The sequence below is a fragment of the Phocoena phocoena genome, chromosome 16 (assembly GCF_963924675.1).
Source record: "Phocoena phocoena chromosome 16, mPhoPho1.1, whole genome shotgun sequence".
NCBI classification, from domain to species: domain Eukaryota; kingdom Metazoa; phylum Chordata; class Mammalia; order Artiodactyla; family Phocoenidae; genus Phocoena; species Phocoena phocoena.
This window is the reverse complement of record NC_089234.1, coordinates 47063854-47091780: the sequence shown is the minus strand read 5'-3', so window position 1 is coordinate 47091780 and position 27927 is coordinate 47063854. Positions and strand designations below refer to the sequence as shown.

Sequence of the window (27927 nt, the reverse complement as noted above, 5' to 3'; positions counted from 1 at the left end):
TAAAATCCAGAGACTTCATATAAAAATCTGGATTCCCAGCTTCTCTTAAAAGAATCCACAGATCTCATGGCACCTGGCCAGAATTCCCAAATGGTTACACTGACGGAGTTCAGTGGCACTTGTGCCCTTTTGATAGCCCATGTATTTCCTAATTCTCCACAGACCCCACCATTCCCTATTGCCTCACATCCAGTCCACACTCCACTCGTGTGGATTTGCCAGGTGCTCACCTCTTTTGCTTCAACCTCCATGGCACAGACTTCCCCCCAGGGCCAGGATGAAGTAGGAGACTGGCCCTGACCCCCAGAAGGTAGAAATGCGAAACCAGGCCTATGGTGACCAGAGACATCTGCTAGGACCTCAAATGAGCAGGCAGAGAACACACAGGGGGAACTGCCCATATGCAGAGGGTCCTCAAGAGGGGAAGAAGCCAGCCTGGCACTGCATCCCTGGCACCTGCCTCCTGCCTTCCTCCCCACTCAGGCCCCTGCTCTGTCCCTTTCACTTCCGCTTTACCCACTATGCGAGCATCCCGAATACATCTGCTTTCCTGCTGCCTGGCCTGTGCACAGGAGGACTCTTCCCTGTTCAGTGTGTGTAAAATTCTTATTAGCCTTTGGGAAGAGCTCAGGTGTCCCCTCCTATGTGAGCTGTCCCAGATCCTCCCTTCAGCACAACCACAGTGCTCTTGGGCTCCCTTCCTGGCCCTCTACCACTGACCATGTGAAGACACTCGCCTCTGCACGGATCCTCACTGGGAACCAGCCCCTCTCCCCAGTCCTGAGACAATGCTGGGCTTGGAACAGAGGTCAAGGAGCACTGAGCGAAGGAGGGTGGACACACAGTCCAGGACAGTCTGTGGTCCCAAGTTCATGCACCCAGCTCCCCACCCTCGGGTCACAGGGACTGAAGGCCATAGTCAGGGAAGAGAGACACTGGGGAAAGGAATTCTAAAATTCTCTCTAGAGATTCACAACGCTTAGGTAATTCCATCCAGCCTCCTCTTGGCCCCAGCCCTTCCTACTCTCCCATTTCCTGTCCCCAGGACATCTGCTGTCTACCTGTCCATTCATCCATCCACCCTTCCATCACTCTTGCGTTTGTGCCCCACCCTGTTCTAGGTCCTAGAGGATCTCAGAGCTGCCCAGAGGGCTAGAAACATGTAAATCCTACCACGGGCTCCTCTGCTGAAAATCCCTTGCTGCCTCCCTCCTCCCCACCCAGGATAAAATCCAAACTTGGCGGGCAGAGAGGCAAGGGCCTGCCGCCCTCCCTCCACCAGCTTCTGGGGCACAGAGTCTGGGCCAGGCAGAGGGCAGCTGCTGCACAGCCAGCCCCGCTGTTCATGCGGTGCCTGCGGTCAGGCGGCTCCCACGTCTCTGAAGCCCTCTCCCAACCTCAGCACAACCACTGCTTCCTCCTGTGAAGCCTTCCAGACCACTCTTCCAGCCCCCTAAACAGGGCTGTGAGAGCCAGGAAATGGAAGTCCACAGGATCCCGGGTGCTTAAACAGAGGCGATTTAGAGGAGGAGGGAATTGGGGTCTAAGAATGAGCAGGAGATAGCCAGGCAGACAGGCGGGGTGCTGGGGGCGTGCATGAGCAGACACCCCAAGGCAGACCATGAGCGGGGGGCGGGGGGGTCTGACAAGGGCCCCAGGGGTTGGAGGGTGGGTGTGAGAGAGCCTGACTGAAGAGGATGGGAGCATGGCAGCCCCCAGTCCTGACATGGACCATAAGCCCTGGTGAGCACTAACCCCATACATGGCTCAGGGGCTCTGGGAAATGATGAGACTCCCCCAGAGGCCCTCCAAGCACTGAGCCTGGTGAGAGCGCTGAGCTAGGGATAGGGAATGGGAACACAGGTGGCAGGTGATGCTCAAGGCTGAAGGCCACAGAGACAAAGATTCTGCGCCTGCACCTGCACTGGTCTGGGTGCACATCCTGACTAAGCCACTGAGCAGCAGAGTAGCCTCCTTTCCTAGGTCTCAGTTTCTCCATCTATAAAATGGGGATGATCACACTTGTCTTTAGAGACTGCCCAGAGGCCCTGCTCCCAACCACCACCAGGCCCAGGACTGACCCCACATTCCCAGCAAGGCGGCGTGGAGCCTTGCATCCGACCTTGTACAGGCTTCAGGTGTGAGCTGCCCCCCTCACCACCCTTGGTAGGGAGATGCTCCGGGAGCCCCATGGGAAAGGCTCATTCCAGCTCAACCTCCCAGGGCTCTGCTCCCAGCTTCCTCCTGTTGGAGGCACCCTGTGCTCAGGCTACAGGTCTGGCCTCCCTCAGCCAGGGGCCTTGCCCACCACTCCCCTCATCAGGGTCTCTCAGCCAGAGCCTGGCAGGGCCTGGAACGGCTGTGCTGAACTTCCTCAGCCCTCCTGGCACGTCTCAGAGGGGGAGACTTGCCAAGAACCAGTTTCAGTAGGTCTGTCGGATCCCTGGAAACCCAGCCAGTGTGCGGGTTCCTCGAGGGCCCAGCCCACACTCTTCTCCAGTGGCACAGCCGGCGCTTTGTGAGGAAGCTGGCAGAGGCTGCCTTTCCTCTGGATGAACCTGCGGACGGGCTCAGAGCTGGGCCAGGCCTCCTCCCCTGCCAGCTGCTCCCTGGCAAAGCCCGGCCCTCACTCCCCTCTCCCCAGAATCCCAAGCAGGGGCAGGAAGGGACAGGCGCAGCACTCAGCTGACTCAGATCCCTGTCCTGGGTGACCCTGGGCACCATCCTCAACCTCCCTGAGCTTTGGTCTCTGCCACTTCATGGGGCCGTCGGCAGCCACGGGAAAGCCTACAGCACCAGGCGAAATGTGGCCTTCTCCTGACCCAGGAGGGCCAGTCCAGGATAGGGTGGGCTCTGCCTGCCCCCGGGTCCCAGCAGGGAAGGGAGGCAGCTGAGATTCCCTCTGGAGCTGATCCCCGAGGGGAGACCTCAGTCTCCTAGTATGGCTCTGGCCATACTAGGGCTCTCTCCAGTTGTGGGGGAGAGGCACATGGAGAAGAGACACAATGAGGACAATAATTCTTAAATTCTCTCCAGAGATTCACAAACTTTGGGTAAACCCTTCCTGTTCTCTACTCCCCTCCCCAGGACACTTGCCGTCCTCCGTGCACGCACCCCATGGTGTGTAAATCCACTTTCCATTACTCCCACACTTGTGCCTATGAGCACTGCCCTCCGCTAGGTACTACAGAGCCTCAGCTCTGCTCGGAACAGCTGTAACTAATTGGCTGGGCTGTAGCCAAGTTTCAACAACCAAGAGGCTGAAATCAGCCCAAGGGAGAGAAATACAGCGAGAGGCAACATCTTGGGGGGGTGTCCTGCCCGAGGCAAGCTGGTCCCCAGGGCAGAAGTGACCCCTACCCTCTGGTGTTCATCAGCCCCACGCCCAGACACGGGTGACTTCCTGAGGCCTGGAGAGGCAAACGTGGGCTAAGCACTGGACTTGGAGTCGGTAGCCCAGAGCTGGCATCCTGCCTGGTCCCCTCAGTAATGGTGGTGGTGGTGGGGTGATCCTTTGGAAGTTCCCGCGCCCCGGAAGACTAGGCTCTTCATCCCTGCACGCGGGATGCCCACCACCCGGACGGGAGGTAGGAGGAGGCGTCCCAGCGCTGCCTCTTCCCCCAACACGCGCGCGCCCGCTCCCCCAGCCCGGCGACCGGTCCCGCTGCTGCCCCCCACCCCGCCCTCCCTCCCTCCCCCTGGGCGCCCCGCGACCCGCCGGCGCAGCGCTGTCCTCGCCCGCGCGTGGGGCCGGGGCCGAGCGCGCTGTCGGCCAGGGACGCCGCTTCCGCTCGGCTTCGCTGGGCGCCCGAACCCCCTCCCGCGGTACCTGGGGCGGCGGCGGGAGCGCAGCAGGCTGGCAGGCGGCAGGGCGACCGCGGGCAGGCGCGGCACCCGGAGGAGGCCCGCGCGGCCGGCATCAGGCCCATGGCGCGCCCGGGCGCGGCGGAGCGGCGGCGGCAGGAATGCCCGGCACGCGCGCAGGTAGCGTCTTGCCCGCCGCCCGCCCCAGGCCCGGACCCTGGAGCGAGGGAGGCAGGGCCTGGGCCCGGCGAGTTCCTGAAACGCTGCTCCTGGAGTCGGCCCCCGTGGCGCTCCCGGCTCAGACCTCTCACCCGCTTCTTCCTAACGCTCGGCGTTACAAGCACCTGTAGGAATACTAGCAACTTCCAATGATCCGCCCCTTCTTCCTGGTCAAGAGCTCGCTTTAGGAAATTCCTCTCCCTGCAGAATGGGAGGCAGGTGTTCCAAGTGGAGGCCAGGTGATTTCGGTTAGGGTCAAGCAAAGGGGTGAGTGCCTAGCCCAGTCTACAGCTGGGCTGCTGCCTGTGGAGCTGGCGTTCAGGGCTCCAACCCTCTGCCTTGCCGAGGGGCCAGCGCCCCAGTGCCACGGAGGGTGCTTAGGACTTAACACAAGCGTCTTGTGCAGCCCTGAGCTGTATGAGTATTAATGTCCCATTTTACAGATGAGGCAGCTGAAGCTCAGAGAGGTTTTGTAATTTTCCCAAGGTCACCCAACTAGTAAGTAACAGATCTTCAATTCAAACCTATATTATCTTTCTGCAAAGCCTGAGTTCTTCCCAGAGTAGGATTCTATCCCAGAGAAAAAAAACCCACAATCCCACACTTCCAGAGGGTGCAAAGTGTGAGGACCGAGATGGGTGCACAGCTTCAGGCATTCACCAGGAGGGCAGGTGGACAGAGAAGCAAAGCTGGGGCCCTGCAACACCAGAAGAAGGGGTGGAGGCCCCCAGGGGTCTGTGGGCAGAATTCTGTAAGGGAAGGGCTTAGGGGAGCCCTGGGGCTGGAAGGGGTGGGAGCTCATCTGAAATCCAGTGTGTAGGGTAGGGTCACTTTTCTTGCTCTTACTAAGCAGGGCCTAGACCAGAATGAGGCAAGTGAATTTTGCACTTCAGGTGCAAGGTTAAAGGGGGTCCCAAAAATGTCAGTAATCGAGAGAAATATTTTTGCGATATTTAAAAAAATACAAATTAATGCCCAAAAAATCCATGATGAACAAAATATCAAAATTTTAAATAAAGACAGGATCCGACCCTGTACTTGCACAGACTTTGTGAGTGCCTCATTTGCCTCACCCTAGTCCCACCCACAGATCCTGTCTTTAAAATTTTGATAGTCTGTTTATCATGGTTGTGGTGGGCTAAACAATGCCTCCCTCAAGACGTCCAGGTCCTAATCCCTAGAACCTGTGACGTTGCTACCTTACCTAGCAAAAGGGATGTTGTAGATAGGATTGAGGACAAGAGGTTATACTAGATTATCTCAGTGGGCCTTAAAAAATGGAGGTAGAGGGAAATTTGACTACAGAAGAGGAGGCAACATTAGGAGGGAAGCAGAAACCCAAGAATGTGAGCAGCTTCTAGGAAGCGGAAGAGGCAAAGATCCATTCTCCCCTGGAGCTCTCAGAAGGAACCAGCCCTGCTGACACCATGATTTCAGTATCTTCAATATCATAAAAATTCAGTTCTTCCGACTGCCGACTTTTAGAAGGGTGAGCAAATAAATCTGTGTTATTTTAAACTGCTGAATCTGTGACAATTTGTTAAAGCAGCAATCGGAAACTAACATAATGGACTTTTTAGCATTAATTTTCATTCTAAAAAATTAAATATTCATCCTGATCACTGAGTTTTTTGGTGCTCCCTTAAATTTTGTGCCCCAGGCCAGGGAGGCCCCCTAGTCCTGGTCCTGATGCTAGTGTGCGGGGTGGGCGCTGAAGTCCTCCCGAGTGCTGGGAACGTCGGGAGGGGCTCGGTGCTCTCCCCTCCCAGAGTTCAGGTACACGTGAAGGCGGGAGGGGTGGTTCATGGGGCCAGGGAGCCGTAAGTCAGGGAGTATCCTGCCCTCAACCTGCCGGAAAAGCCTGGAGCCCCCATGGCCCACAGTCCCCAAAGTCTGATCAGCTCTGCCCATGTTAAAGAGAAGGTTCCAAGGGCTCAGGGGAGGCACCTACTCCGGGGGTGGGGTGTCCTCCCAGGTAGGCAGAGGGCTCTGACAACTGACTTGCTTTCTCTTTTCTGAGCCACGGTTTCCCCACCTGTATGGTCAGAGAGTTAGACTGGCCAATCTCTAGGGAATCCCTCCACCCAACCTCCTGCCCAGATTCCCCGGATGGATGGAGGTCTGCAGCTGCCCCCCATTTAGAAGGCTCTGGACTCTGATGCGCACTGCCACAATGAACTCTAGGTTAAACCCTGGCCAGGTCAACACCCACGTCACCTTGTGGAGGTCTTTTTAATCCATGGGGCCTGAGATGGGGGATGGGTATGCAAAGATAGTCATGAAACTTTCCTCTTGGGGGTGGGCCAGGGAGCTGAGAGGCTGGGGATCTGTCCTCTCATACGAGCGCCTGGTGACAGGTGACCTCTTGAGCTGGAGTGGCTCTCGTTTCTGGGCTGGGTCCAGGACCTCGGGGACTACCTCTATCCTCAGCCTTGCCTCCCTCCCCGTCCCCACACCACTCTTAAGACAACGCAGATCCAGAGACTATGACGCCTGGCAACAGAGCATCCTTGGATGGACTCACCCTGGAGGCAGGCTGCCCCTGCTCCCAACCCTGCTGTGTGCTGTTAGGCAAGTTGCTGAACCTCTCTGGGCCTCTCTGTCCCTCTCTACAATATAATTTTGATACAATGAACCACTGTCAAGAGTAGCAAATGGCAAGCATGAGACCCCTTCCTCTTTCCTCTGACTGATGTGGAGGACCAAGGCTGTCTGGGAAGAAACTGAGAGCCAGCGAACCCGACCATAGGACACCCCGAGGGCTCCCGGCATCCTTCTCTCCGGACCCGGCATCCAGCCCCAGGGCTCTGGGTTAGAATGCTGGCTTCCTGCTTACTTCTTTGGGACCTGGACAGATTACTTGAGCCTCTCTGCCGCCCAGTCTCCTCACCTGTAAAAGGGGCTATAGCAGGACTGATTCCAAAGGGCTATTGTGAGGGTCAGCTGGGGTGCAGAGCCCCACACGGGGACACGCTGAACAAACATCAGCTGCCCTGGAGAGTGGCTACCTCAACCCAACTTCTCCCCTTGTGGCTGGGGGTCACCAGGACATCACGCAGTGTTGCTGGCACACACCCTCCACTGGCCTCATCTTTGCCATGACCATGACAAACTCTTTTCCAGCCCTGGGATCTGAGCTCTTCTTAGCACACACGGAAAGCCAGGCAGGCCCAGCTGCAGGGGCATTTCCACCACAGCCGCTGGGAGGGAAGGCAGACTTAGCGAGCCAGCCAGGTGGGTAAAAGGCAGTTACTTGAGCAGTTAGCATCCTGAGTGTCACAGGAAGCAGTGGTGAGCAGCCCCCTATAAATCACCCCTGCTGGCTTGCCAGGCTCTCCCAAGATAAGGCAGCTGCTCCTCCACCCTGTTCTCCTGGGAAACGGCCCCGGGCTCCCTGGCCGCCTGTCAGTGGGGTCTGTGGCTGGGGGGCTATTTCCCCTGTCCTGGGGATCTAAGCTCAAAGGCTCCTGGAGCACTTCAGGGGAGAAGCCTTGAGGGCTGCAGGGGAAGGAGGCCCAAGGGTGCTGTGTACTGACCCATATACTAAGAAGAGGACAGATCTGGCCTCTGTGAGCTTGGGGCTGGATGGGGTCCAAGGCCTGTGGCCCCTCAGGGCCCACCAGAATGGGCCCAGGGTACCAGGATCAGACTCAAGTGCCCCCCCTGCCGGCTCAGTGACTGAAGCCCAGCCCAGGTCAGCAACAGTCCTGCTATCTTTCCCCTTTTGAAAAGGCTGCCAGGAAAGACCCAGGCCCACTGGCCTGGTGGGTTAACATCCAGGGGAAATCGAAATAAGACTTTCTCTTCTTGAATCTCCCAGAAGGGCTGGGATCTGGAGTAAGTAGTGCTGGGGAGAAATGGTCCACTTAAGATCTCAGGCTCCACCACTGCCAGCCTGGGCTGGGGTCAGCGACCTTTCATCCTGAATCTGACTGTGCCTCGAGGGCTTCCGTTTGGAGATGTCATTCCAGCAAATACTGACCACAACCAGCTGGCCTAACAAGGTTGCTTTGTGTACCTCCAAGTTGTCCTGAGGCTGGATTTTCTCCAGGTCAAGTGTCCTGCCCTGTGGCTTCTGGGAGCCGCATTCGTCCCCCTCCTTCCCCCGTGATTTCTGAGGAACTTAGGACAGGACTGTCAGCTCTGAGGGGGCTCAGGGGAAAGTCTCCAGAGGCCTGTGAGAGCCACACACACATCAGGGTGGGGTCCGGCATGGGCAGCGAAGCTGTGATAGCCACTGCAAGGCTGCCGCCTGGCCCCTTGTGCCCCTCCCCAGCGAGGAGCTGTCACTCTGGGCAAGGACACCCTTCCCATACCAGGCTCCTGGCCCCAGGACTGTCACTCTGTTGCTGCCTGTAAGGTTGGGACAGTTGCTGGGCTTTGCTCATCGGTGCCACTGGGTAGGGGGGATAGTTAACATGCTACCAGTTACTGAGCGCTAACCCCGACCCCCAGACTCTTGCATCCAACTGCCCACTCAGGATGCCCACTGCTTTAATGACTGACAGGCATCTCAAACTCATACATGCCCAAATGGAGCTGTGGTCTTGCTGCATTGTCCCAAACCTGCTCTAGGCCGTGTCTTCCTCACTCACTTAATGACAGTTCTTTCTGTCTGCTCGATCAGACCCCTGGGAGTCCACCTTCACTGCTCCCTTTCTCTCAAACCCACATCCAAGAGATCTTGTAGGTCCTACTTTCAAAACAGATTTGGAATCTGCTCACTTTCACCACCACCCACCATAGTGTAAGCACCCTTGTCTCTCACCTGAATTACTGCAAACAGGTCCCCCGGCTTCCCCTTTTCCCGCTCTGGTCAGCAGTCAGAGCGGCCCTTTTAACTATCTATCAGATCACGTCCTTCCTCTGCCATCAGGCTCCTTTGCATCTGGCCCTGTCCCTCACTCCCTCATCCCACCTGCCTCCGAGCTGGTTCAAGACCACCTCAGATGCTCTCTGTTTTGCCCAAGCTGTTGCCTGGGTCTGTCACACTTCCACCTGACATCCTCCTGGCTCACTTCCACCTGACATCCTCCTGGCTCACTTTCTCACTTCTTCAAGACATTGGGTGTCACTCTATCATTAGGCTCACCCTCACCACTGTATTTTAAATGGCTCTCTATATTTTTTTTTTCTTTCAGTAGCACTCACCACCTTCTAACACAGCAGTTCTCGAAGTGTGGGCCCCAGACCAGCAGCATCAGTATCACCTGGGAACTTGTTAGAAACACAAATCCTAGTGAGTTGGAAACTCTGGGGGAGGATAAAACAGTCTCCCTTTTCTTCTGGGTGGTTCTGATGAGAACAATTGCTCTGTGCCATGCGATGTACGTTCCTGTTACTCTCTGTCTTGGGGAGTAGAATGGGAGTTCCGTCTGATCCCTGCCGTGTGCCCCGCCTGCACGTGGCAGACGTTCTGTGTTGAATGAATAGAACTATTTAGTTTTGAGAGTTCTGAGCACTTTGCATCCATTTTCTCTCTTAATTCTCATGACAATTCTGCAAAGAAGATATTCTTATTCCAATTTTACAAACAAGGACACAGAGAGGGTAAGTGGCATGCCCAGAGTCACACAGCAAGCAAGGGGCAGAGCCAGATCACACACAGACCGCAGCCTGATGCCAAAACCTGTGCTCACTCTGACTCCTCTAGTACTTCAACGCAACCGGCTCTGCTAATAAGCACCTTCCTACGCACATAAGAGGCACCTTCGGGGGCTTGCTGGCTCCCGCCAGATAACCAGGCAAGGCAAGGACTCACCCATGAGCACCCATCAGATGCCAGGCGGCCCTGGTATCGTGTGACTCCTTTCTCTCCCCTTTCACAGAGAGCTGGCTAGGAGGTGCTGCCCAACAGGGCCTCCCCAGGGACCGTGTTCCTAGAGTGGGGCATGGAAGTCCAGAGATCCACTGGGCAGTGGGGCCCTCTTCACAATATCAAGTCTTCTGATCCATGAACGTGGGATGTCTTTCCATTTATTTAGGTCTTTAACTTCTTTCAAGAATGTATTGTCATTTTTAGAGTATTAAGTTTTGTACTTCTTTTGTTAAATACATTGGTCAGTATTTTGTTCTTTTGGATGCTATTATAAATGAAGTTTTCTTAACTTCATTTTCAGTTTTCCCAGTGCTACTGTATAGAAATAAAATTGATTTGTGTATATTGACCTTGTATCTTGCAATCACGCTGAAATTTTTTTAGATCTAATAGATTTCTAGTAGATTTCTTAACACTGTCTATATACGAAATCACGTCATCTGCAAATAGATTATACGAAATCACGTCATCTGCAAATAGATTATACGAAATCACGTCATCTGCAAATAGATTATACGAAATCACGTCATCTGCAAATAGATTATACGAAATCACGTCATCTGCAAATAGATTATACGAAATCACGTCATCTGCAAATAGATTATACGAAATCACGTCATCTGCAAATAGATTATACGAAATCACGTCATCTGCAAATAGATTACTTGTTTCTTCCTTCCCAATCTGGATGCATTTTATTTCATTTTCTTGCCTAATTGTTCTGGTCTAGTACAGTGTTGAATAGAAGTGGTGAAAGGGAGAATCCTTGTCTTGTTCCTGAAAAGCATTCAGTCTTTTTCCATTAAGCATGATGTTATCTGTGGGGTTTTTTGTAGATGCCCTTTAGCAGGTTTAGAAAATTCCTTTCTATCTCTAGACTGTTGAATGTTTTTATCATGAAATGGTGCTGGATTTTGTCAAATGCCTTTTCTGAGTTGACTGAGATGCTCATGTGGTTTTTGTCATTTATTCTATTGATGTATCCCATTAATTAATTTTCAGATGTTAAACCACCCTTGCATTCCTGGGATAAATCTCATTTGGTCATGGTTATAATCCTTTTATATATTGCTGGATTCAATTTCTTTGTATTTTGTTGAGGAATTTCCCATCTATATCCACAAGAGATACTGGTGCTCCAGCGATTCTTCTCTCCCTCACCTGTACCATCGTTGATGTTTTGTCTCCCAACTTAAAAAAATAAACAAAACTCTCTTCACCTGACTCCCTCCTCCAGCTACTGTCCCATTTCTCCTTTTCCCTTTACAGCAAACTTTTTGAAAGAGTTGGCTATGATCACACTCCAATTCCCCTCCTCTTATCCTTTTTCATACCCACTATTATCAGGCTTTACTCCCAGGACTCCACCAAAACCACCCTTGACAAGTCAACCATGGACTGTGCTCACCATCTGTTCTCTCCTGGTTGATCTATTGGCAGTGCACAGATACTTCTTTCTTAGATGCTCTCTTCACTCAGCCCAGGGAGCCCACTTGCTCCTGGCTCTCTTCATCCCCTGTGCTGGCTTCTCCTATGCTCCCTGACTTCCCACCTGGAAGCAGCTCAGGACTCAGCCCTGGTCCTCTGCTGTCCCTCCACTAGCTCCATGGTGTCTCATCCAGCCTCATGGCTTCAAACCCCATCTATGTGTCAATGGCCCCCACATTCTCTCTCCAACCCAGTCTTCTCTCCTGGTCTCTAGAGGTAAATGTCAAATTGCCCACGTGATACCTTAAGCTTGAGCCTCTAACATGTATCCCAGGATAAGCCCCAAAGTGAACTCTGCATCTTCCTTCCGAACAACTGCACTTCCTGTGTTCTTTCTCATCTCAGTTAACAGCTAATCCATCCTTCCAGTTGGCTTAGATCAAAACACCTTGGAATTACCCTTGACTTCTCTCATTCTCTTACACCTTTCACCCATTCTACCTTCAAAATATATCAAGAACTCAATTGTTCCTCATCACCCATGCCTTCCTGAGCCAAGCCGCCATCACCTCTCACCTGCACGATTGTGTAACGAACTCCTAACTGGTCTCCCTGTTTCTGTCCTTGCTTCTTTCATCCATTCTCAACACAGCAGCCAGAGGGATCCTGCTGGGACCTGAGTCAGGCTTGGCCACTGCTCTGTTCAAGACCTGCCAATGACACCACCTCGCTCAGAGGAAAATCCAGAGTCATCACCGTGACAAGGCCCTACTGATTTACCAGCCCTTACCTCCTCTCTCCCCCTTCACAGACTCTGTTCCAGCCACACTGGCCTCCTTGCTGCCCTTCCAACCCCCGCCGTCTGCCTCCAAAACGCTCTGCCCAGATATATGCGTAACTCACCCCTTCGTCTCCTTTACTCAAATGTCACTAAACTCCAAGCCCCCATCACTCCCGCTTGCCCTCCCCACATCATCTGCCTCCACTGCGCTCTCTACCGTCTAACCTACACCAGGCTTACTTGCTTGCTGTCTGTCTCCTTTCTTGGAATGTACACCCCACGAGGGCAGGGACCTTGTCTGTCCCACTCACTGCTGTGTTACCAGCCCCCAGAACACATCCTCGAGCGAATGACTGACTGGTTGAATGAATGCCCAGACAAGAGGCACTCCATCAGGACCACCCCTGGGCAGGCCATCGGCAGTGACCGGCTCCCCTGCCCCGCTGGCCGGCGTTTTCTCTGTGGGGTGCCCGGGCTCTCCCCTGACTGCAGCAGGCACGCTGCCCACTGCTGCCCGTCAGAGGTGGCCACTCTCTGCCAGAACAAATATGCTTGAAAGGGCTCACGGGCTCCGTTATTAAACAGTGAAAGAAGGGCTGATCCTCTAAGCCTCCTTTCCAGGGGAACCCAGGCTAATAACTGCTTTGCCACAAAACCTGCAGAGGCGGATGGAGACCCCCTTCAAGTGCCAAACTTGCCCGGACATGTCTGCCACCGCTAACCCCTGGGATTTCTGCCTTTCCTCTATATTTCTGGTAGAAAGGAGATAAGCGCCTTTGATGGTGGTTCCTGTTTTCATTCTTGTGACTTCTTCGGCACACGGCACACAGCCTGAGAAGTCTGATAAACGCTGGGGAATGAGGGCCGGGGGAGGGGCAAATCTGGTTTCTGTGTGGGATTCTGCAAATGGTCCCCATTTAGCAAGTACAGAGAGAGACAGACAGAGAGACAAACAGGCAGACAGGCACGTGTGTGGGTCAGGGAACCAGCACACTGAGTACAGGTAGACCACATGTGACGTGACAGTGCCCTGGATGGGCTGGGACAAAACACAGCCTTTGGGGTCAGAACATGTGCCTCTGTTTCTCAGCTCTGCTCCTGACTAGCTGTGTCATCTTGGGCAAATTACTTAGCCTCTTTGACCTTTAGTTACTCTCCTTTCTTTGTTTTATTTAGGTTTTGATTTTTTATGTAGTGAAATATGCAGACATTCAAAAAGTATTTAAAGCACCTATGCACAGAGATGCAGAGTATTATAAAATGAGCACCTGTGTAACTAGGCCTGCTATCCTGACCTTTATGGCATTCATTTCTCTGCTTTTCTTTATATTTTTGCTGCCTAATTATTTACCCATAAATAACATGGTTTCCTTCTGCCCTATTTTCGACTTTATGTAAATAGAATCACAGCATGTTCTTGGGCTGCCCTAGTCTCACCCTATGCTTTTAGGACGGTGCTGTAGAGCTGTGGGTAGAGCTGTAGTTCATTCATATGGGTAGAGCTGTAGTTCATTCATTCTCACTGCTGTAGAGTTTTCCTTTGTAAGAATGAATTGTGTTTATTTCTCCATTGTATTGTTGCTAAATACTTGGTGCTTTTTGTAACTCATTTAAAGAGTCTCTTGCTAGCCAAGACCATGACAATGTTCTCCTTTCCCTGGTGCTCAGAGGTGCTACCTGTCATAAATCCAAGTCCAGAGGCATGGGCATCTGGGCTCTATTCTGTGCCATTGGGTCACTTTCAACCACCTTGCACCAAAGGAAGCCCGTGGAGGCTGCAGAAGTTCCTGGGTGGGCTTGGGTTTTCCCAGGCCATTAAATTGGGGCTGTGGGTCAAAGGTGCTGTGATCACCAGGAGGGGGCAGGGAGGCCACGGCTAACAGTGTGGAGCCATTTAGGAAGCCCCCAAAGGTGAGCTTCTGCCCCTGCCTGGATGGTGCATCAATCAGACACTGTGAAACATGGAGAGAGAGGATGTCCATGGTTCATGTGGTCAGAACACAGCTGGCCCAAAGGCCCCCGTCTCCACACTTAGCTGGGGGTTGGTGACCCCAGCCCAGCTGACACGGTGAACCTTTCTAAAAGCCCTTTTCAGGATGACTGCGCAGGGACACCGACCTACAGAGACAGCACCTGCACAGCCGGGCGGCGACGTTCCTTTCTCCTGCGCCCCACGTCCAGACCATCGGCAAACCCTGCAGCCCCACCTTCAGAACACGTCTCAGCTGACTGCTCTCCACGGTCTCCTCCATTCCCACACGGGCCCAGGCCCCGCACCCGGGTCCAACAACTGTCCCAGCCTGCTTCAGCCGCTCTTGTCTCTATGACCCACCCCTCACACGGCAGCCAGATGACTCTTCTTATGAATATAAATCAAGTTGTGTCTGTCTCCTCCTCAGAGCCCTCCCTGGTGCCCCATCAATTTAGAACAAAATCTGGAAGCCCCACTATGTCCCCAAGGCCTCAGGTCCTCCATCCTCCTGTCCTCACTCCCTCAGACCCTCTGGCCTTCCTGAGGGTCCTCGTGTTTCCAAGGCCCTTTCCCAATCCAGGGCGTTTGCACTCGCTGGTCCCTCTGCCTGCATGCTCTCCCCCGCATCCCCTGGATCTCCTGGTGACTTCGTTAAGTTGGCTTAATGAACAACACCTGACACAGTGCCCCTCCATCCTCCACTTGGCTCTACTTTGCTCCCTGCGTTTCTCCCTACTAGACATCACGAGTCACCTTTACTTGCCTATCATTTGTCTCCCCCAGGACAATGGAGGGGGCGGGGAGGGCAGAAGCATCCTCTCTTTGGTTTCCCACTGAATTCTTAGCACCTGGAATACCACTCCATACATTTTAGGCACCCAATAAAAGTGCAGAATAAAGGAGCAGGTGAGTAAACGGCAACCTTTGTTTTCAGGTCAGGGACAGAGAGCCATGCAGGGGCCACAAGCCGCAACAGAGGGAAGGACACGGTACCTCGCCATCCGATATGACCCTGAGTGTCCACTTCTGGCCTAAGTGTAGACCACCCATACACACCCAGCATTCAGCAGGGTCTGGACACAGGGAAGCAAGGACACACAAGCCCCAGGGCTATCCAGGCAGAGGAGGGCATGTTTTTGAAAAGTGGCACAAATCTCCCCTGCGAGGACTTGCTTAGTCCACCGAGGGGTGACCCCTGAGGGCCAGCAGCAGAAGAGGACGACACTGCCTGTCTGCAGTAGGAAGCGTGGGACTCAGCCAGCAAGACCTGAGTGAGAGGGACCTTGCAGGCTCAGAGCAGGGCGGAGGGGCGTGATTACCTGGAGGCAAGGGTTCTAGAGGGTGAGCATGCGTGCTACGGGCCGTACCTCCGCCGAACGGGGCCCAGATGACCCGGCGGATGGCCTGCACCCAGTCCTCCATGTCCCGCTGGGAGCTGGCCATGAGCAGGAGCGCCTCGGGGTTGGCCGGCACCTTCTCCCGCTCCCCAGCACAACCTGCAAGACAGGGAGAACAGGCTTACTGCAGGGACCCCGGCGGACACAGGGGGCCTCCCCCGTAGGGCTCTCTCCAGTCCCGGCCACAGCTGGCTTTCATTCCCTGGGGTGTGAGAAGGTCTTCTCTCCAGAAACCACTCAGCAACAGCTGTGCTTTTTGGTTCTATACTGGCAGGCCACCCCCTTCCCACATCCCACGTCACACATCTGGCTTTGGGGCCCTCTTGGGTTTCTTTTTCTCCCTTTGTCTTCTTTGTTATTTCTCCACAGCATTAAAATCATCCTGGGGTACTAGTAGGAAAAAGCATGCAGATGTGACACCAGCTCAGAGAAGTTCGGACGCCAGAGGAGCTTCGCTATGTATTTTATTTAAATCAACTTCACACATCTGAAATGCACAGCTAAATGTCACTATGTGCTATATGTCACCTATGTCACTATGAGTTAACCGGGCTTATCTGCTGGTGGGGTGAGTCGCAGAGATCCGTGTTCCCAAGCGGGTGGGATGACAGGAGAACTGTGAGACCCAGGCTGACCCTTGCTGGGGCCCGCAGCCCAGTGACAGAGACCAGACAGGAGTTCAGTGCTTACTGAGCTCTTGGTACCTGCCTTCCAGTGAACTAGAGTGGTGCCTGATTCTTCCAGTTAACAAAGCTGACAGACTCACCTGCCCTCCTAGGATTCTTTCATCTTCACAATGCCTCTGAGCGAGGTACTATTACTATCTGCATTTGACAGACAAGGAAACTGAAGCAGAGTGATTAAAGAACTTGTCTGAATTCACACAGCTAATACGTGGCAGAGCCAGGGATTCAAAGTCTCCAGCTCTGGGCTGGGGCAGGGACCCCACCCCCTGCTCCCCGCATTCCCCATGAACGAGGTGACCTGCTGGGGTCAGGCTGACAGTGGTCACAGCAAGGCTGATGAGGACTGGGGAAACCGAGGGGACGGCTCTGAGGGCTGGAGCACGGGATGAGGTGCGTCCTTGCTGGGGGAGTGCCACAAGTGAGGCCTGGAAGCTGGGTAGTGGGAAAGCAGGCTGGAGGGGCCCACGGGGCCCAAAGCTCAGGAGAGTGGTGAGCCAGGGTCCTGGGATGCCTTTGGAGCCCCGCAATATACACACACTAGCCCAGCTCCTTTGGGCCCAGGCAGTAACTGGGCAGCAGCACTGTAGCGGTGGAGAGGTGGAGAGGAAGGAAGCTTGAGACAGCAGAGCCTGAAGCCCAAGAGACAGTGCAGGCCGATGGAAAACAAAGATTGTACCCACAGCTGGGGCAGCTGCATGGTCATTCACGGGGCAAGGGCACCGCCACTGAAAAGGGGACAGCGGCTCTGCATCTTTAGGGTCCCATTCAACGTGGACTACGAGGCCTGGGGTGGCCGAGTGTTCCATGTGGGGAAGGGAAGCCAGGTGCTGCCAGGAAGCTTTTCCATGTATGCTTGTATATTGTTTTTTCGTTTTTATTCAGCTCAAAATGTCTTACCCTTTGGATTTCTTCTTTGACCTATGGGTTATTTAGAAATGTGCTATTTCCAAGTTTGGGGGATTTTCCAGAAATCTATTAGTGATTTCTAATTTAATTCCATTGTTTTCAGAGAAGATATGTTGTATGATTCCAATCCTTTTAAACTTATTAAGACTTGTTTTGGGATTAGAATACGGTCTATCTTGCTAAGCATTCTGTTTGCACTGAGAAAAATTACTCTGCTGTGGTTGGGTGGAGTGTTCTATAAATTAGGTCTAGTTGTCGACAGTTTTCTTTTTTTAAAATTTTCCATATTCTTACTGACTTCCTGTCTACTTGTTCTTACAGATTTTGTTTCTAAGATTTATTTGGTGGGTCCAGAGTTCTCAGTATAGAGTTAATAACTCCCCACTGCTGAGAGAAAACCCTTCTGTGTATGCTATGCAATGCCCCGGGAGTCCAATGGAAATAGGCACTATTTCCTGCCCTGTGTCAGAGTGGTCAGTGTTGCCTCTAACCCTTTCCAGTGGTTCTTTCCTCAGCCTCAGGTAATGTCCTCATGTGTATGTGGTGATGAGCTCCCAAGGGGGTTTTCTCTTTGAGTAGCACTTTCCTCCTTGGTACTCTATTCTAAAAACTCAAGATGCTTTGGTCTCCCCAGCTGTCTCTTTAACTCGTGGAGTCCACTGGACTCCACCTGGGTTTCCCCTTCCTGCATCACAGCCTGAAAACTTTCTCAAGCCAGTAAGCTAGGGCATGTGTAGGGCTTGCCTCGTTTGTTTCCCATCTCTTGCTGGGGTGAGGGTGGGGTGTCACAGTCCTTCACCGCCTAACGTCTAGTACCTTGAAAAACATTGTTTCATATTATTTGTCCTTTTTTTGGGGGGGGGGTTGTTTTAGGTGGGATAGTACATCGGTCCACCGATCTTATCCAGAAGGGAAAGTCCTGCAACCACTTCTAAGGGCCCACTATACGTAAACCACTGTGCAAGACAGTTAACACACACAGTCATATTTAATCCTCATAAACACCGTGGGAAGGAGTGCTACTGACTCCATTTTACAGATGAAGAAACTGAGGCTCAGATTAGTTAAACATTTAGCTCACAACCAAACAAATGGAGGGGCCAGGACTTAAACCCAGGTTTTTTCAACTATAAACTCGTTCTTTTTGCAATAGAAAACCTCCTCTATGTTAGTGGAGGGGAATGCAAGGAAGATAAAATAGACAGATCATCAAAGTCAACATTGGGATTTTCTATAGCATTCAATTGTGTACACTTACCTTGTCCTCTGTTACTTAGGAAAGATTAGTATTAGCTTTAGTTAAGGAAAAAAAAATTCTAACAGCAAACATTTCAGGAAGAAATGCATCATGAAGGATGAGGGTCTCTTGTTACTGTTTCTGGTTTTTCCCTTTTCTTGCGTTTCCACCTATCCTGCCACATACCCCTTTGTTTGAGGCCCTCCTGAACAGTGCTGAGAGCCAGACCTGGGTGAATGCTCAGATCCACCAGGTGGAGCGCAGGGACTTAACTTCCCCCAAATGTCAGGCACACAGGTGTAAGGTGAAGAAAATGGGGGTGTCTACCTTTTTGGGAGAATGAAATGAACTATTCCCCTAGCTTAGCACCTGGCAACTAACAAACACTCTCTAAATGTTCACATTTATTATCACACTCAATTAAATCCAGTATGGAGCAGAGTTTCTCCACCTCAGCATTAATGACATTTTGGGCCAGATAATTCCACACTAGGATGGCAGCGGCTGACTTGTGCATAGCAGGGTGTTTAGCAGCATCCCTGGCCTCTACCCACTGGATGCCGGTAGCAGCCTCTCCCTCCCTCCCAGGTCTGACAATCAAAAATGTCTCCACATGTTGCCAAATGTTCCTTGGGGGGCAAAGCTGCTCCCAGTTGAGAAGCGTTGATAAAGAGCAATGAGATCTATACTTCCTATGAGTCTAAATGACTTTATGATTCTACCGGTGTGGGACATCCCACAGGCACAACATGGCTTGTCTGCAGATCATCACTACCTCACCCATCACACCAGCTTCCTCTTGTGCTCCTATCTTAGTGCTGGGCAACCAGGTGCCCAAAGCAGAAAGTTTGGAGTCACTAGGCCTCTTCCCTCCCCTTGTCCCCATACTGACCCATAATGGCCCCTGGTGAGCTCATCCAGTCTGAGAGCTTTAACTGCCATCCCTATGCAGACAACTTCCAGGTTCACTGCTCCCTGCCCTCCAGACCCTTCTGTGCCCTCACCCAACAGCTCCACTGAGATGTCTCCAGCCATCTCCCACTTACCAGCTACAAAATCCATCTCCAGATCTGCCACCCCTTCCCTTCTCGAGTGAGGGCAACTCCACCTTCTAGTTACTCAAGTGGAAACCAGACACATCCTCAGCTCCACTCTGTCTCATATCCATTCCTATCAGCAAATTCTACTGGCTCTTCCTTCAAAACACATTCAAAATCTGACCGTGTTTCACTGGCCCACCTGGTCCGAGCCACCTTCATTTCTCCTCTGGCTTACTGGCATGGTCTCTAGGCTCTCTACCTTGCCCCCGACTGCCTGTTCTCAATATGGCAGCACAGTGACCCAGTTAAGCCCCAAACTAGCTCACGTACCTCTGCGCAAAATCCCGCAGTGGCCCCCCTCTCAGCAAAGTCCGTGCGGTGATCTTCCAGGCCTCCTGACCGCTTGCCGGCTACTCCTCTAGCCTCACTGCTGCTCTCTGCCTTGCTCTTTGTCATTCCGCAGACAGCTGGGCACGCCTCTGCCCCAGGATCTTTGCACTTGCTTCTGCTTTGCCCCTGTTCTTGCTTGGAAAGCTATTCTTCCAGACACTGCCATGACACGCTCCCTCACCTCCTTCAGGTCTTCCCTCAAGTGTCACCTTCTTTGGGAATCCTTCCTGACCACCCTTATTGAAACCTCAGTCCACATCACCCCCTGCAACCTGGGCCCCTTCCCTGCCTTAATCTTTCCATAGCACTTATCACAATCCAGTACACATATTTTATGTGTTTATATGACACGATTATTTACACTGTTTATTTTCAGCCTGCCCCCATTCTGTCTGTTTTATAAGCAACTCCAGCACACTGAGCAGTGCCTGGCATGGGGAGGGTGTGCACGGAATCTGTGATGAATGGAAGAATAGCGATAGCAGAACCAAGGTGACTGGAGCACACAGGGCACCCACTCTGAGGCAGGCGTGATGTTAACAAGCTGATGGGAAGTGCTGTCATTCTTCCCATTTAAAGGAAAGGAAAGGTAACTGAAGTCCAGAGATGTTTAGAAACATGTCCAAGCAGTAAGAGCAGTGAACTAGGACTCCAGGCAGCCTGATTCCTAACCTTGACCACACTCTGTGCTCACTACTTCAGCCTGTGGCTTGTCTAAAGGGACCGGCCCCTACATGACCCAGCCAGGTCCCAGCCCAGCTTTTCTTCTTCCCAGCTGGGCTTTATTCCCCTCTGGGCTCCTGGATTTAAGAACTTTCTTTCGAGTTTCTCTTTCCATCAACGCAAGGGATTTGGGGGAGAGGAGGTGACTCCAAAATGCAGCAGATCCTGGCAAGGGTTCCAGGACAAAAACTCCTACCTTTCAACTTTTCTGTATAAGAATTTTCATAATAAAAAGAATAAATGATATCTGTGAAACCATTTTGTAAACCACTATAGCCCATGGAACTACTTCTATGACATTCAGGTCAAAAAGTTGTCATTCTGATGTAATTAATCAAATGATACCTAATAAGCCCAGGATTTATGGAAAATGTTCAAAAATCGAAAGAAATCACTATTTAAAGGTGACAGCAGCTGCGATGTATGATGTGTCACAGGGCCCACCATCATTCTACAGGCTGCCCAGGGGAGCAGGGAGCTCCAGGGAGGCCTCCAACACCTGGATTTCCAGGGGTGAAGGCCAAGCATGCGGATGCAGCTGTCCAGAGCAGTGTAATCCAATGAAAATATAATGCAAGCCACATGGATAATTTCAAATGTTTTAGTAGCTACATTAAAAAAGTAAAATGGGGCTTCCCTGGTTGCGCAGTGGTTGAGAGTCCGCCTGCCGATGCAGGGGACACGGGTTCGTGCCCCGGTCCGGGAGGATCCCACATGCCACGGAGCGGCTGGGCCCGTGAGCCATGGCCGCTGAGCCTGCGCGTCTGGAGCCTGTGCTCCACAACGGGAGAGGCCACAGCAGTGAGAGGCCTGCGTACCCCCCCCCCCAAAAAAAAAAGTAAAATGAAGCAGGTGAACTTATGTTAAATGATATATTTTGTTTATCCCAATACATCCAAAATAGTATCATTCATTTCAACACATAGTCAGAAACTACTGAGATATTATATTTATACACTTTTGTACTAAGTCTTCAAAATCTAGGGTGTAGTTTGTACTAAGAATATGTCTGGACTGGCCAGACTTCAAGTGCTCAGTTCCCATATGTAGCTGGTGGCTGCAGGACTGGACAGCTTTCAGACAGCCTAGGCTAGGGCTGGAGTGGAAGGGGAGAGCCCACTATCCCTAGACATCCTGAGACTGTGTGTGTGTGTGTGGGTGTGTGTGTGTGGCCAGCTCTGGGCAATGCCTAGTTGCCGGCCGGGCTTTTCTGCAGTGTCTCCAAGGTTGGCCTTCCCCGCGCATGCCTGCCACGCTGCACCGGGCTGAACTTGAGCAGAGGCCCAAGCTTCCCACGTATCCCTGTTGACTCATCTTCACTCAACTTCTTTTGCTTGGAGCCACCGAATGCCACTTGCCCTTTGAGGGTTAACCATCCCCCAGTCTGGTGTCCCTGCAGCCTGCTCTTGACCCTGGCTGTTCACTTACCCCTGGGCAGCTGCCTGCTCCTCTTCAGACGCCTGGCAGGGCAGAAAGGCATGGTGCAAGAACTGGTGGGGCTCTGGTGGCAGGAGGGGCAGCCAAGCTCACCCAGGCCAGGGACAGATGCCAGGCAGACGAGGTGCTGGCGGCTCCAGGTTGCAGCCGCCTCCTGGCTGCCTGTGCGCTCTGCCCGTGGGCTGGGGACCAGACACTTTTTGTCTCTCCTGGGGAACTTCTGTACTTCTCAGTGCCCCAAAGCCGGGACTGACCCGGGCGGGGCGGGGCGAGGAGGAACAGCGGGTTCCTGCGGGGCCCTCCAGCTGGTGCCGGGGCTGGTGCATGGCCTGCCTGGGTTTCCTACAGTGGAAATCCCAAGGCAGGTCCCAAGCGCCTGCCACCTTGCACACTCCCTCCCCTATATTCTAGGACCGAGAGCACGGGGCTGGACTCCCAGCGCCACCAGCTTTGTGCCTCTGGGTCCTCCTCTCCAAGTGGAGCCTACCTCACCTGGTTGGTGGAGATTAAATGAACACATGCGAGAAGGTTGATAAAATGTAAGGGCTTACAGGCCACATAATGTTTCTACATTTCCATTTCTTCATCAGCAAAATAACTGGACCTAACTTGTGAGATTCTGGGGAGGACTGAATGAGACAAGGAAGCCAGGAGCTGGGCACGACGCCTGCACATGCTTCCTAAGTGCTGTCATACCCTCTGTAACCATCACCACGCCTGTGTTACGACAGGGCAGCTGGAGCTCCCAGTGGCCCAGGGCCACCTGGACGGGAAATGGTACAGCAGGATTTGGATTTAGCGGTTTGGGATTCTTTTCATTAAATCGGCTCCACCCTTATGGTGTATCCCCGATCCCAGAGACAAAGAGCCTGAGACAGCCCCCTTGCCCAGCCTGGTTGCTTCTCCTACATCACTCAGTCCTCCCAGGGCACAGTGTCAAAAGCCTGGACCACAGGCAGCCCTGAAGATACCATCCTAAAGGGTTGAGGCAGGCAGCAGGCACCAGACTCTGGTGAGAGAGCACAGGGAGCGAGGCTGCGCTTGTGTTGATGCCACCTGTTTACCTGCCCATCCCTCCCATCCATCTACCCATCGGTCCATCAGTCCACCCATCCCTTCAACAAGGAAAAGCAGTCACCTAAGAGCAAAGCACATCTGCTTAAAACTCCTTGGAGGGCCTAACGTTCCTGGAATAAAAATCCAACTCTGATGTGACGCTGGACGTCCAGGTCCCCTGATCACATCTCCTCCTACTTATCCACCCTTAATGCCATCAGCCATCCTGGGTCCCTTTCTCTTCCTCAAGCTCACCCTCTTCCAACTAGAATCTCTGCACTTTCAGGTTCTTGGAATGTTGTTTCCCCAGCTCCTTGCAGAGCTGGCCCCCTCTCACCTTCAGACCTTACCTCAAACATCACTTAGAGAAAACTTCCCTGGGTGAGAACATTTGTCAAGTAACTGCCCCTCCTGCCCAATGACTCTCCCACTCTGTTCTCTATAGAATATAGCACAGCGGAAAATTAGCTTATTTATTTGTATATTTGTTTATTGTGTCTCTGCTAAAGGCATGTAAGTTTCATGAAAGCAGACCTTGCCTCCCTTGGCCTCCTGGAATCCCCAGGAACTAGTCCAGTGCCTGGAAAGGGACAGGAGTTCAGTGATTGGTAGTGGTCACTGTGGGGACACATGGAGGGCTCTGTGCAAGTGACAGGCAATCTCTCTTAATAAAACACTCAAGTTTTATTGGGTGTTTACCACATGCTTGGTACCGTTTTAAGAGCTTTGCATATCTCAGCTCCATATCCTCAGGACAACCCTATAAGGTGATACGATTATGATACCCATTTTACAGATGTGAAAACAGAGGCTGGGGGAGGCTGAGTAATTTGGCTGAGGTCACACGACTAATTACAGTGGCGCTTCCCAACTGGACAGCAAGGGGAAATTACTTGCCAACTGGTCTCCTAAAGTGCTGGCCACTCACAACCCGTCTTGGATCTGAACCCAGGCAGTCTGGCTGTAGTCTGTCCTCCTGGCTCCATCTCTGTGCTGGTCAGCCTCCAAGGTGGCCCCCAGTGAACCCTGCTTCCTAGTACTCTATTCACACTCTTGGACAATCACCCCCTTGCATGTGGTCTGGACCTAGTATCTTATTAAAATAGAACAGGGCAAAAAGGGACAGGATGTCATCTGTGTGCCCTCCACTGCCACAGCCCTCAGCCAGGAATGTGAGGAGGCTGACAACCCACCTCTGCATTTCTGGATGGCTTTTTTTATTGTCATAAATGCAGAGAGAAAAAGGAGAGAAGGGAAGGGGGAGGGGAGAGTAAAGGGGGCGCTGGGCAGTCACCTGACACGGGGACTCTAAGAAAGTATGGGAAGGCTTGTCTTGTGGCCTAAATGTGTGCCACAAAATACCTCTGAGCATGTAGGGAAAGAAGGCACCCCAGGGAAAAATGGATATGGAAGAGGACTGCTGGAAACACAGGAACGAAGCCCAGGTCGCCCGGCATCTGCAGTCCACCTGCCTTGCCCGTCAGATGCTCCTGCCAAGGGAACTAAATCACAGTGCATTTCTGTTGTCATGGCGACTGCAGGGCCCAGAGTCTCATAAATGCTCACCCTCCCCACCCTGCTCCATCCCCAGCACAGCACTGCAGTAGATGCCCCAGCTCTGTCACTGTCTGTCACTGGGGAGGAGAGATGGCCGGGGAGCTGGGAGACCTGGAGGGCAAAACGTCAGGAGGGGAGGCGACGGGCTGAGAGAAACAGAGACTTCAGGTCCCTATGGTTCCTTTAGGGCTCTCTGGAGTCTGTCCCTTAGGGTTGCTGTACCGTGCCTGGAGGAAAAAGGATGTAAACCCCAGGGCAGGTCCTCAACCTGCGCAAAGCTTCACGCACATAATATCTACCTGGGCCCCCAGGGCTCTGTTTTCTGAGAAGCAAGACAGGATCTGGTAAAGAAGGGAGAAAGCTCACTCAAGCAGGACCGGGCAAGCAGAGACCCCTGTCCCGGCACACACTGCACCCCACGTCACTACACTGGGGCACGTGAAAACCTTATGCTGGCCTCTCTCTTCCTGGGGCTGAGCTGGCTGAAAACACTTCGTCTCAAATAGTGAAACTCCTGAACAGTGTCCTGGGTGCCCGGCTGTCTGCAGCGCCCCTAGATATTCCACATTAAGAGCCTCACTGGCCCCCTCCCCCAGGGCCAGAGCCGTCAAGGAAATTGCTGACACCTTGAAAAAGTGCACCCATCTCCCCCAGTCTCGGGCAGAGAGTTAGAGTCCTCTCCCCCAAGCAGTGCACTCCCTGTAGCCTCCCCATGGCCCCCGCCCTCTCATTTGCAGGGCTCTGGGAACCGACCCTGAGCTTTCAACCACACCTCTTGATGAGCTGGAACCAGAAGTGAAATTCTAATTGGGCTGAGAAAGGCGCTGGCCACAGCCTCACCCGGAGTGTTTGGGAGCTCAAAACGCCCCAGTGGGCAGGCAACAGCTGAACCCAGTACAACGTCAGAAGCCACGTAATGGCCAAAAGAGGGGAATGGCTTAGGAGAGTGTGCACATAAACCAGACGGAATCGTATGTAGCCACTAGAAAATGAGCGCTTACGAGACATTAAGGAGATTTTTAAAGAAATGAAAAGCATTTATACTTTACAGGCTAAGACTGGAAGATGCAGCCTCTGAGACACAGGGGAGGTCCCTGGAGGGTCTTCTGAGAAAGGCTTCATGACTTCTAAGAAGGACCCCACAAAGAGACCCCGCTTCATCAAGGTGGCATATCGTGCCTGTCTCTGGGATGTTTGGTAGTCACCTTGCGACCATGCTGACCAGCCAGCAAAGCTAACAGGCCAAGAAGGGCAGGGGAGGAGGGGGGCCCACGCCCTTGCTAACTTGACTGAGACCCTGAATCGCTGACCCAGGAGCTGCCTACCTCAGGGCTTCTCGGTCTGTGAGAATAACACATCTCCTTTGATTTAAGCCTGTTAGGTGGGCTTTTCTGCTTCCTGCTGTGGAAAGCATCCCAGTCCAGAGACGAGAGCCCCCAGGCAGCTGAGAGCTGCACCGGCACCCCCAGGAGCTGCCAGGAAGGGGCAGGTCTGGGGCTAGCTGAGGTGTACACTGGTGGACCTGCAGCTCGGGTCCAAGAGAAACCTTGGAAGGCATGTGACAACATTCAACATCCATTTAGAAATTCTACGTTAAGTAGGGATAGATGGATCCTTCCTCAACACAGATGTAGCCGAAGCCAACACTGTGTTTAAATTTTTTTTTAATTTTTTTAAAATTTATTTTTTATTATTATTATTTGGGGGGCTGCATTGGGTCTGGGTTGCTGCGCGCAGGCTTTCTCTAACTGCGGCGAGTGGGGGCCACTCTTCGCTGCGGTGCGTGGGCTTCTCATTGAGGTGGCTTCTCTTGTTGCGGAGCACAGGCTCTAGGCACGCGGGCCTCAGTAGTTGCAGCATGTGGGCTCAGCAGTTGTGGCTCGCGGGCTCTGGAGCACAGGATGAGTAGTTGTGCCACACGGGCCTAGTTGCTCTGCGGTGTGGGATCTTCCCAGACCAGGGCTCAGACTCGTGTCCCCTGCATTGGCAGGTGGATTCCCAACCACTGTGCCACCAGGGAAGTCCCAACACTGTGTTTAGTGGAGAGATGCTAGCGGCATTCTCATCAAAACCAATGACAAAACAAGCATGTCCACCATCACCAGTGTTATTTAACATTTTCCTGGAAGTATCTGCCAGTGCGATTAGATTAGAGAGAGAACATAAAACTATAAAAGTGGGAGGGGAGGGTGTGGTGGTATTATTATCGCTGTTATTATTTATATGTGTGGAAAACCTAAGTCGACCAACTGAAAAACCATTATAAGCAATAAGACAATCCAGTAAGGTACCAGACACAAAATTAATATACAGAAATCACTATTTATAAATTAGAAGTAATAGAAATGCGTACCATAATGTGTAACACAATAAAGTATGAATAGCATTTCTTTTTAAATTAGACAAGTTGATTCAAAAGTCATAAGCAAAAATAGCAAATGCATTTTTGTAAAAAAAAAAACTAAGGAAGTCACACCAGCCCTACTAATTATTAAAACAGAGTAAATTATACAGCTATAATAATTAAAACAGCATGGTACTGCATAACGTGAACAGACAGACTCAAAACACATTTGAGAGTCGAACAGAATTAAGGAGTTATTTCAAATGGGCAAGTACAAGATGAATTATTCAATAAATGGAATAGGGACAATTGGATAGCCACCTGGAGAAAAATTATCAAGTTGGATCCTTATAGCACACCTTACAACAAAATAAAAAATCATGATGTATCAATGATTTTAAAGATTAAAAAATGAAACCACAAAAGTACCAGGATCAATTGTGGGAGAAATTTTGTGTAATCTCAAAGTGGGAAAGGTCTTTTTAATATGACCCCCAAACCAGAGCCCACGAAAGAAAATTTCACTTCAGGAAAGTTAAAAATATTTTCAAGGCGGGATGAATTGGGAGATTGGGATTGACATATATACACCAATATGTATAAAATAGATAACCAAAAAGAACCTGCTGTATAAAAAATAAAATAAAATGCAAAAAAAAACCCTTTTCATGGCAAAGAAAAGTGAAAAGACAAATGACAAGGAGAGGAGAGGAACAGACATTCATCAAATGTGATGATTTGCAGATATTAAAAAAAATGAGGATGCACTTTACACCCAGAATGTTCTCTACTAGACACTGTTAAGTGAAAAAAGTAAAGGGAAGAATAACAAGCTATCATTTTTGCAAAGGAAGGGAGGGAGGGAGGAAGGAAGAACAGAAATATACTTGCTTGTGCAAAATATCTCTGGATGGAGACAAAGACGTTGGAGCAGCAGTTCTGGGAGGAAAGGGGATGGCTAGGGGAAAAGGGTGTAGGGAGACGGGCACTGGCCTTTAGATATTTGAACCATGTTACCTATTTTAAACACTAGATTAAAATAGAATTTAATATAAAGTGGCAAGTGAAAGAAACCTCACATCACGTGTGGGCGGTGGGCTGCAGTGGAAAACGGGGGTGGAAGGCATGCTGG

General features: G+C 51.9%; 1 protein-coding gene across 2 annotated transcripts in view; it reads right to left on the bottom strand.

Moving 5' to 3' along the window:
• ARHGAP22 (Rho GTPase activating protein 22) overlaps positions 1 to 27927 on the bottom strand; it is a 207710-nt gene that overhangs the window by 43188 nt on the left and 136595 nt on the right. Inside the window, exons 1-2 of one of the 2 annotated variants that reach the window (XM_065893823.1) lie at positions 21830 to 21881; positions 15390 to 15518 (exon numbers count right to left, since the gene is read on the bottom strand). In XM_065893823.1, the coding sequence (XP_065749895.1) occupies positions 15390 to 15518; positions 21830 to 21881 (181 nt within the window). Of the gene's footprint in view, positions 1 to 15389; positions 15519 to 21829; positions 21882 to 27927 lie in introns of those variants that run through there. The other variant, XM_065893822.1, reaches the window with a different exon arrangement.